This window comes from Cynoglossus semilaevis, chromosome 4 (genome assembly GCF_000523025.1).
Source record: "Cynoglossus semilaevis isolate Cse_v1.0 chromosome 4, Cse_v1.0, whole genome shotgun sequence".
Classification (NCBI taxonomy): Eukaryota; Metazoa; Chordata; class Actinopteri; order Pleuronectiformes; family Cynoglossidae; genus Cynoglossus; species Cynoglossus semilaevis.
This window is the reverse complement of record NC_024310.1, coordinates 19848525-19859875: the sequence shown is the minus strand read 5'-3', so window position 1 is coordinate 19859875 and position 11351 is coordinate 19848525. Positions and strand designations below refer to the sequence as shown.

The 11351-nt window shown below is 39.3% G+C and overlaps 1 protein-coding gene across 2 annotated transcripts; it reads left to right on the top strand.

Moving 5' to 3' along the window:
• Positions 1-2011: 2011 nt before the first annotated feature.
• On the top strand, positions 2012-10843 carry zbtb38 (zinc finger and BTB domain containing 38). Of its 2 annotated transcripts, none has more exons than XM_008309846.3 (2): positions 2012-2142; positions 6778-10843. In XM_008309846.3, exon 2 carries the CDS (start codon positions 6778-6780, stop codon positions 10348-10350), a length of 3573 nt encoding a protein of 1190 aa, XP_008308068.1. In that variant the 5' UTR covers positions 2012-2142; the 3' UTR covers positions 10351-10843. The 2 variants fall into 2 exon arrangements, with proteins under 2 accessions (XP_008308068.1, XP_008308069.1); XM_008309847.3 differs by lacking the exon at positions 2012-2142 and adding an exon at positions 2155-5018.
• Positions 10844-11351: the final 508 nt, after the last annotated feature.

Genomic DNA, 11351 nt, shown 5'->3' with positions numbered 1-11351 from the left:
TCTCTTCAGAGAGCAGCAGAAACAGGCGTAGAAGGAGAAGTGGGAGGCCACGGTCCACAACTGGGCAAGACGGCAAGTTCATTAAAGTCTTTCGTTTGAGAAATACTGCAGGCGGCAGCTGGCAGTTTTCTATTAAATAGTACCTGCAAAACACCAATGTCAACATCTACAGTGAAGAGGATCCTGATTTTCTAGGTAGCGTGGCTTAGAAAATTCCATATCTGAAGCTGGTCAATTAAAGGAAACGAGTATATGGGCAAAGGAACATAGACATTGGACAGAGGAAGATGTGATGGAGTGGCCAGCACAGTCCGCAGATCTCAACCCCCCCCTTAAGCTGTTCTGGGAGCAACTTGACCATATGGTACGCCAGAAGTGCCTATCAAGTCAATCCAAGTTGTGGGAAGTCTGAAGTACTAGTAGTGGGGTTGAAATGTCTTCAGATTACCTCAACAAATCAACAGCTAGAATGCCAAAGTTTTTAAAAAAAATATTATTAAATAATTATTATTTAAAATAAAAATCATTATTCTAATCTTCTAAATGTCTTGACTACATTTCCTGTATATTTTGTAACTCTTGTGAAAGTTAAAAGTTTCAATGGAACACAAAATTCTATGGGTGACCCCAAAGTGTGGAATGGAAGTGTATAAATTGTTATTATAAGTGATTGCACAATTAAACTAATATTGGGTATTTACTTACTGGATGGTCATGGGAAATGTTTCATATTAACCCCTTGGACATCATCTTTACACGTTCAACCTTTTAGGGACTTAATTTCTGTTAGGGACTTGATTTCAAAACGATAGTTTTTCAGGCTTTTTGGCTAAAGAACCACAACCAAAATGTTGTATTGTTCTTTGCAGCACAAGGGCAAAACATGCAACATAAAACTAATGGGTATCACAATGAAGAACCAGTTTAAAAAATACATGTTTGGAATCCCGTCTGCCAGTCTGAACAAAGAAAGGAGAAAACACAGTTAAAAGAAAAAATGTATTCTCTGGAACACGGTGTTCTCAGTAGAAGTAAAATGCTTTCAAAGGGTTATTGTTTGTCATTTTAAAAAATGCATTTGTTATCATTTTGATATTCGTTCAATATTCATATTCATATTCATTCGATTCATCATTGTTTGATATTATTAAAAAAAAAAGGAAATTTAAAAGTACATAATTGAGCTTTTGAAATGCCTGGGCTACCACTTTTCATTCATATTCATTCGATTCATCATTGTTAGATATTATTAAAAAAGGAAATTAAAAAAGGAAATTTATTTTTTACGACACATTTTTTGTTTCTCTGTTTGATGCATGCCAATGATTCAAACAGACTTAACGTCTTTTCCACCACCACGGGATGTGTCTTTCGACATGGTAGTTTTGTTCAAAAACAGTGGGAAATGCTTGAAAAAGAGTTCTTTCGACATGGTAGTTTTGTTCAAAAGCAGTGGGAAATGCTAAGAGCTGTTTGGAACATCACTTAACTCTTCACCCTAGGAACAATATATTTCTAAAACATGCATTGAGTTAAAGTAAAGTAAATGAATAAAAAAATACAAAAAAGTAACTTAAGGTAACTTGTAACTTAATGTTATTAATTATAAACATACTCTTACCTAGAGTACTACTATATATATATGTTTGGAATATATGTTTTGGAACATGTTAAAACACAATTGAAAGAAAGATTTATTCTCTGGAACATGGTGTTCTCAATAGAAGTAAAACGCTTTCAAAGGGTTATTGTTTGTAATTTTAAAAAATGCATTTGTTATCATTTTGATAATGTTCACATCTGGGGCAGTGGTGGCTTAGTGTGTTATTAATTAAAAATTATAAACATACTCTTAGCTAGAGTACTACTATATACAGTAGGATGGCAATGTAAACCGTTCGGGTTGCCAAGTTGTGTTTTACAATGTGACCAGCAGAGAGAGCTATTTGCCAAGGGAAATACGAATCAGATGATCCGAGGAGGAGGATCAAATAAATGAAGTACAGGGTAACGTGTGCAAAACAAGTGCCTTTTTTCTGGTTGCCGTACCCAGGCCAAAAGACTACACACAACACATTTACTGAACTGGGGATTGACAGCATTCTCTTCCTCAGGAACCCTGCACAAGCCAGCTACAGCAATGTAAGTCAAAGCAGTGCACTTTTTCACCGTGTTCTTTAATAATTCTTTTGTGGATTGGGAATAACGTGGTGTGTTGACAGATGCATAGTTACTTAAGGGGTTATCCTGTTTGTTTGTTTGTTTTTCTCACAGATAACCTATGACATACTTTAAGGGAGCTAAAATAAAATACCATGTTTTACAGCATATTTGTCAACAGGTCAATTACTATCATTGACAAACGTCATCGATGTTGAATACCCACATGACAGGTCAGCGTCATCTGACATCTCACTTTAAACCCAGACTGGTAGGTACTATAGCCTATTATCTCATGAACATTTGATACCGTCTCTCCGGTTAAGCCTGGACCAGGAGAGGGGGGAAAAAAGCTAATTACATAACAATAAAGGATCTGTGTCTGAGACCAACTTCCTGAATACCACAGCAGCCCTTAGCCACTAAAGTCAGGTTCAGAAGTCACACTTCAGCTTATCCTTTTTGACTTGACACAGTTACTGCTTCAAGCCTCCGTCTCAGTTCTCAGTTATGAGGATCGGTCAGTGATGAAGCAGAGGTGATGCTGTAGTTCCAGCCAGATCCAAAAGGCAAACTTCACACACAGCAGGAACACGAGACCTCTGCTGTATTAGGCAGCAGTGAAGAAGAAGGGCCCCAACCTTAGCTAATGGGAACGGTTTAGGTGCACTTTTGTCATTACGAGCAAGCAACAGAGAGACTGTATTTGACCTTTTGCGCAAAAATGTTTTGGTAGGCAACCAGCAGCAACAGCTATTGTCAGAAGCTGTTTCAAATGCATTTAGCAGATGCTTTTATCCAAACAATTTGAGTCAGTTAATCAACAATCAAGCTACAGTAAACATACAAAATACATAAATAATAATAAATAATACATTTAATTAATAAATAAAAAAAGTACAGTTATAGTCATATTCGGTCATAGAGTAAGAAGAGGTGCGTGTTAGATGTTAGTGGGTCTGTTAGGATAGGAGTTGTTACTTTGAAGAGAAACGTTTTTAAGTGCTTCTTGAAAAAAAGAGAGAGAGAGGACCCTGCTATTGTGGCAGCTGGTAGTTTGTTCTACCATGTTGGAACCAGGGTGGAGAATGACCGAGATCGCCTTGTGTGAGGAGAGATGGGGCACAAGACACATTGACACTCCTGTGATGAGCGCAGCATCCGATTGGGTGTATAAGCCTTTATCAGTGAGTTTAGATATACCGGAGCGCTCCCTGCAGTTATTTTATAAGCAAGAGTCAGTGACTTGTGTTTGCTCCGTGCAGCCATATGTTGTGTGGTAAAAGTGATAGGGCTTCGACAATGAGGTTTTGACTTGCACTACACTACATTATGTCCGTCCCTCTCGATCGGCAGTCACTGTAGGCAGCAACCCGGCTTGGTCAGCAATAGAGACACAGACGCCCTTTTACATCACAACTGCTTGTATATAGTATATTACATGTAACAGGTTTGATTATTTGATGACAGATCTTCTATAGTAAATTGCAATGGCGGGTCTCTGTGGGTTTTCTCTGGTTACTTTTTGAGGTATAGCCTCAGCACTACACGAGTTACTATTAACCTCCGTAACTCAGTAAATACCTCTCTCACTTTAACAGTAAATAATATCAAAAAAAAAGAAGCGAGAGATTTTTTTTTTTATCTCCAGCATTCTACATTGAGTGAGACCATAATGTCCAGTTATTGTCAGAAGCTGTTTCAAATTGGTTTTGAGCTAACTCAAGGGGAAGGCCCACACAGTTACAAGACTGCACACTCACTCATGTAAATAAAAAAGCTGTTTCCTTCCGTAGCCGGAGACTCGCAGTGCCATGGCGGATTCAGCTTCCTCCCCTCCCCCTCGTCTGCAGTGCTGACGCATCTGCTGTTTGTGTATCTTGCTGCAGCCTGTATATATATCTACACCCAGACTCTAGGCTGACAACACAGCTTTTTCTCTGTCTTGCATTCATTTTCAAATCGCTGCCACTGCCGGGCAGCACTTGTCCTGTGACTGCTGTTAAACACAGCAGGACAGAGATCACGACTATCTTCTCTTAGATTTGACGTTACCTAACCACTATGACTGTGTATGCAAGGACGAAGGGGCTACAGTGTAATACAACGTCAGAAGCATGAAACTATTGGTCTAGCGAGCCACGGTGCTGGCATAGTTGCTGCACATTATGACATTTCTTTTTTTTTTTTTTACAAAAGATATAGTATTTCTGTGCAAAAGACATTCGTCCAGTTCTCATGGAGAAGTAGCTGATGATGTAATGTGGGATTTGTTACAATATTTGTTGCTCATCAGATCATTCGTCACCGTAAGCTGCTATTAGCTATGCAGCTGAGCATTTTCTGATGCTGTAGCATCGACTACTGCGTGTGATGTAGCACCCAGCATCTCTCGCTCTCCCACAGCCTTCTGCAATGCTTAATAAAAGTTGCAGCTTCCTGCGCAGTGTCTAGAGTGAGATGGCTTCAGTTGCCTAGCTAACACAAAGACTGTTTGATACTCTGGATGTGCTACATGCTGTAGATGCGGCGCAAGTTATCTTTTCAGCTGTGCAGCTGCACCAAGTGGGACTGTAAGAGGAGGAAAGGGTCCAGGTATTGGGCTGCATGGAAAGAAGCGAAGGACATTGGAACTGGAGTCTTTTGCACACAGAGAGGGAGGGAGAGGAAGAAAGACGTCAGAAAAAGAGCAGTGCTTTTTGACACTGTTCAGCGACCATCACTAAAAGAAAACTACTTTCGCCTTTGCTCTCACCAAATTGTTCTACATGTACAGCCGGCTGTATATGTAGTACGAACGGAATACTGCATCATATCGTTTCCTGTTTTCTCTGCATCGCATTCTAAGGTTTACTAAGGTATGTTTATCAGGGCTTTCCTTACTTAATAACCTGTGTCTTTGCAGAAGTCATTTTTGAAAAGGTGCATGAAAAAGCCCTTTACATTCATTTTCGCTTTTTGACCACCTTGATGCTTTAGATTTCTTGGTTTGTGGTTTGATGATTGGCCTTTTTGTGCAAAGGCAGTGATGTTCAGAAAGAGAATAACTTCACATGAATGATACTGTAGAAATAAAATCAGACATGGGTGTGGCAAAGTCATGAGCAGAGAGAGAGACAAATTCAAATTTTCGTTCAAACAAACTGCTCCAATCGGTACAATTCTTCCAAAAAGCAATACTGGCATTTAATTTGAAATGCAACCTTAAGGCAAAGACAAAAACTGTCCCTACTGAAGAGACAAAATTGATGTATGGTACTGCACATCTCTTAGGGTTACCATATTAGAAGGTCCTTAAGGTAGCAGGTATTTCTCCTGCAAACAAAGACCCACTGACTAATACAAAGACATGAAGTATGTTAACGCAGAGCTAAACCCAAACCACAACAGCGTCATGGTTTGCTGTGTGTCAAAGGTTCTGAGTCAAGGTGGGATATTAAGAATGATTTTTGGAAAATGCAGGCTGTTAACAAAGTCAATCGCCATATCGCTGAATCCTAATTATTGCTGCGCCATAGCATGTTGCCATGACAACGGAGGCCTGTCTGAGACAGAGGGCAGGAGGCTGGATATGTTTTCACCCACATGAGATGCTTTACAAAATGGCAGCCATATTGTATTAACCGTACACTGGCAAACTCAAACGATTATGTAAAAAAGAAAAAAAAAGTAAATAATAATAATAATAAATATAATAATAATACAGTATGATAAATGAATGAATAAATGTTGTTCACTTTTAAATACAATATATCTACATTCTAAAACGTTAAAATGTGTGAGAAAATTAGAAGTATGTTTGACGTTGGTTAACAATTTAAAAAAAAAACAAAAAAAACAATGAACACTATCCTGCTAAAGAAAGTAGAGGTAGTTGTAGCCCTTCCCAGCTGACTGATGGCTGAAAAAACTAGATAGGTCATAAGCTTTCCATTCTAATTATACAGTGTCACACTCAAGGTTATGCAGAAAACTAAGAAATACTTTGGAGGCTTAAAAACACTGTGGGAAAAAAAATCACTGAGAGAAGTGAAAAGAAAAGGTCTTATTTCCCTCTACAGTGAAATATGTTTAACATTTGAGTCCCTTGTGAATTGTGAATTTACAGGAACAGCCTGATTGGAGTATGTACACTCCAATCACTTGCCACAAATGCCACTGACATAAATGTGATATGAATGTGAGGGCATACTGAAGAACATTACTAGATGGAGATCACATTTACCTTCAAAGTGAGAAGGTTTCGATGGTTGGAAATGAGGATAATTTAAAGGTGTTACAAGTTGTGTTAGATTCTTATTATATACTTGTCGGCTGTCCTGTGTACATATAACCCGAAAAATTATAAATTATAAAATTAAAATTAAAAAATTATTAATTAATTATATCCATTAAATGTCTGTCCTAAAGCTTTTCGACATCATGCAGACTCTTCCAAAAAACAGATGTGTTGATGAGCTGACCGGAACTTGAAGCCGACCAATGGGGCATTACTGCCATCTAGTGTTAAAACACTAGAATAAACCCAGCTTCTTGATGTTGTACTGTACGTGATGCCAGTTAATTTGTAAAGGATGTATTAACTTAATGTACGTTTTTTTCCCTTGTCTTATTTAGATGAGAGTGGTTTTCCCGTGCACACAGAACCTGATGGACAGTGCTCATCCCCACGCTGTGCTAAGCAAACTCAATGAGCAGCGCCTACATGGCCTCTTCTGTGACATTACCATTGTGGTAGAAGATGTTAAGTTTAGAGCCCACAAGAACATCCTTGCAGCCTGCAGTGGTTATTTTAGAAATGCCCTCACCGCTCCCAACACGTGGAGCTCTGGACAGGTGCTGGAGCTGATGGACTTGAAGTCAGAGGTGTTTGCAAGCATCCTCAACTTCATCTATTGTTCTACAGTGACTTTGCACAGTGCAGGAGATACGGTGGGTCTCGTAGCAGCTGGGAAAAGACTCGGAATTCCTTTTTTGGAGAAGCTTGCCGAACAAGAGAAACAGGATGACGATGGTGTTAAAGTCAGCCCAGGACCAGTGTCTACAAATATAAAGACAGTTTCTAGACCTGAGGATATGGACGGTTCTAGAGGGCCACGTATCACTAATGCCTTCTCTATAACTGAGGACTGTCCTGGGGATAACCTTTTTGCCCCCTTAGTTCAAAGCAGTGGGCAAAGGCAGTCCCCAGATGTGGGAGAGCTACCATCCAGCTGCCCTAAAACGTCCTGTCTCAATGGTAACAATGAGACGACTCAGGCCCTCTCAGAGCACTCGTATGCAGTGAATAAATCCACTGAAAGCAAAGACAGCGGTCAGTCAGAAAACAGGAAGCTCAGTAAGCCAGCAATTTTACAGTCCAAGATGCTCTTTTATAAGAACACGGGACCACTTAAAAAACGCCATAAACTAAGAGGCATTTTGGGTAAAACAATTCTTTCAACGCAAGTTGAACTTCAGACAGACAAAGAAGTAACAACTTCAACTGATAGCAATATTGATGAAGTTACTGCACCCAGAACCCCACCTCCACTTTTTTCAGAAGGAGAAGGAGGAAACTGTGAAACGACCAGCTTAATCACCAACAGCAGTCAAACGGATCTAGGACCACCAACCCTTTCTCCACATCGAGAGGAGAACATCTCGATCTACAGCTGCGAACATTGCCCAGAGATATTTGCAAATAACGCTCTTCTAGCTGTTCACTCAGAAGTACACAAAAAGGGTTTTGTCAGCCATTTGTTCTGCAAGTTCTGTCACAGGAAATTTATTCACTTAAAACGGCTGCGCAATCACGAGCAACTCTGCCGTAAAGCTGCAAGGACGTCACCTGCAGTAGAAAGTCAAATTTCAGTTGAAGAGACGGATCATTCTTTGGGTGATGGTTCAAGTACAAAAATCCTTGAGGTACAGCCTAACACTGACCTTTTGAACACTCTTAATACAGAGCCCCCTATAGTTGACAGCCCGTGGAATGCAAAGGCAGTGAGACCAGCAGGAACTCAGAGAAAATATAACTGCAGTGTGTGTAAGCGGGTCTATGTCACTCTATCCAGTTTAAAGAGGCATGAGAATGTGCACTCCTGGCAAAGAGCCTATCCGTGCCATTACTGCAATAAAGTGTTCGCTTTGGCAGAGTATCGCACCAAGCATGAAATATGGCATACTGGTGAACGACGCTACCAGTGCATTTTCTGCCTGGAGACGTTCATGACGTACTATATCTTAAAAAACCATCAGAAGTCATTTCACGGCATTGATCCAAATTTATCTGTTAAGAAGAAATCTGCAAATGGTGGCTTGAAAGCCAGTGTTTATCCAATCAAACTTTACAGGCTTCTGCCAATGAAGTTCAGAAAGAGACAATATAAAACGTACAGTCATACTTTTTCAGAAAGTACAGAAGGGGGAGACCAAGCGTCTTTGGATAACAACTTACTTATGCCTTTACTGGAAGAGAACAGACAGACCAGCCAGCCTGATGCTGTGGCATTGCCTTTGACATTCATGGCAACAACAAAGACAGTGGCTCCTGTGATTCCTCGCATTAGCTTTGGGAGGTCTTGTGACCAAGAGGTTGATCAAACTTTGAATAGTGAATTAGAAACTGAGACTAGAGATTCTACCATCATCAACCACAATGTCTTGTCTACGCAACATGATTTGGAGATTTGCAAGAACAATCCGTCTCCATTGATAAACTCAGACCATTGCGGTCAAAATGTGGCACTCTTAAACTCTCTCAATACTGTTAAAAAGTTAGGCGAACTATCAGCTTCTGGAAAAAAGGTTGAGAATATGAAAAAATTACTTCGGTCAACAGCAAATGTCAGGCATGATAAATTTAGACGGTCCAAAACTGAGACCTACATTGCTAAACCAGTGTGCCCGGGGCCGTCCATGAATGGTGATACCATTCCGCTTTGTCAGATAACAGTGAAAATAGGCAATGAAGCCATCATCCGCAGACAAATCAAAGGATCCAAGCTCTTTCCGAAGAAGAAAATGAAAGTTCGAGACGTCAAAGGAATACAACGTTCAGGTCAATGTCATCGGGTGAGTGATAGTTCAGAGAGTCTCGGAGGCCTCCTAAAGCCAGACGTCACCCCCAGCACCAGGAAGAAACTGTTTGACGGTCCCAATGACTGTGACACAGCTGATGTTCTTTGGCGGCCCTACTACTCTTACAAGGCTAAAAAGAAAAGAAAAAGGTTGAGACTGAAGCAAAGAAAGGCTTTGTTTCACCAATTTTCTGAAACATTAATGGATCAAGCTTCTGCTCCGACTGAGGCCCAACTCGACAGGGGCAAACGGAAGACTGAAAAGATTATCTCAGGAAGTGATGCAGAAGTAAAGCTCAGTCTTAACCTAAACAGCCCCAGGGCCACCTACTGCTGTGACATCTGCGATAGCTCTTTCATCACTAAAACGGGTTTGAGGGCTCATGTTATTGGTTCTCATCCATGCTTTTGCTGTACCTGTGGTAAACAGGGTCCCCCTGGTGAAGCTCCAGCTGGTGGTGACTACATTTGCAACAGCTGTATGGAAAGTGGCTCCTGCTTTGACAACTCAACACTAAGTCCCAATCCAGAAAAGAAGTATTGCTGCTCGTTCTGTCCCCAGCGCTTCCTTTATCTTGCAACGAAAAGAAGCCACGAGAAAAAACATCAAACCATTAATGAGGAGAGATATAGTTATGACATCACGGCATCTCCTAAGTACCTGAAGGATCATGAGCAGAAACCCATCAAAACAGAAGACATGGATTACCAAGGATGCATTGATATAAAAAGAGAAAAAGAGGAAGATGGACAGTTTCCCATCGATACAAGTAACCCTAAAATGAAAGATAATACAGAAATGAAATGTGTAACTACGTACCAGGATGTGACATATCCCAACATAAAAAGTTCATTATCACCCTGCCATGAATCACTTGTGACTGCAAAGGTAAAACATGGGATGGGGAAGAAACGCCTACATTTGCAATCTGCTATGCATTACATCGTGAAAGAGCAGGCCTGCAGGAGAGACAGCAATAGTAACCGAATAAATATGGTGGGACCTAGAACAAGCAGTCAGAGTGATCATGACAAAACTTTCAGAAAAGATAACTCAAAGACAAAAAGTAACCCGGTTTTTGTATACAAGCCAGATGAATGGGTCTGCAAAGACGAGCCATTTTTCTAAAGATGTTTGAGGAAAGAAATTAACCTGTAGGCGAAAGTAATAAAAATGTGTATTATTATTTTTGCAACTGAGGTAGTAGACATAACCAAGCATAAAAAGAAAAGGAAATCAGTGGAGGCTTACTCAAACTACTGATTGTTTTTAACTTTTGTAGAGGCTATTTGTTATCTTACTTCTATTTTTTGACAGACGACACTTTGTTAATTCTCTATGGATATAAGACTGAGTTAGAGACTCTGCTGTAATTAAAAAAACTGATGTGTTTGTAAGACTAAAATGAGTTTTTATAAAAAATATGACTTATTTTAATCAGTTTATTGAGCGTAATGGAATTCAATGTTTAGGTTGGACTATACTTATCTGTTTTCTACAATGCTTTTATTTATTTCTAAGCACCTCTGATTGACATATACCTAACTTCCAGATGATACAAATAAGTTACGACTTTCTATGTATTTAATGTTTAAATAAAATATGGAGAATTGTGAATAAATGTTGGTATTCTACATATATTTATGTAATAATTATATCCCATTTTAAAATACAGATACAGTTATTATTATTACTAATACTGTTTTTTTTTACTGTTTGTTTATATACATATTATATACAGTGGTGCGGAAAGTATTCAGAGCCCCTTAAATTTTTCACTGAAATCATTAAAGTTCTTTTTTTTTTCATTAATGTACACACAGCACCCCATATTGACAGAAAAACACAGAATTGCTGACATTTTTGCAGATTTATTAAAAAGAAAAACTGAAATATCACCTGGTCATAAGTATTCAGACCCTTTGCTGTGACACTCATATATTTAACTCAAGTACTGTCCATTTCTTATGATCATCCTTGAGATGGTTCTACACCTTCATTACAGTCCAATTGTGTTTAAATATACTGATTAGACTTGATTAAGAAAGCCATATAGCTATATCTATATTTGTATATAAGACTTTACAGCTCACAGTGCATGTCAGAGCAAATGAGAATCATGAGGTCAA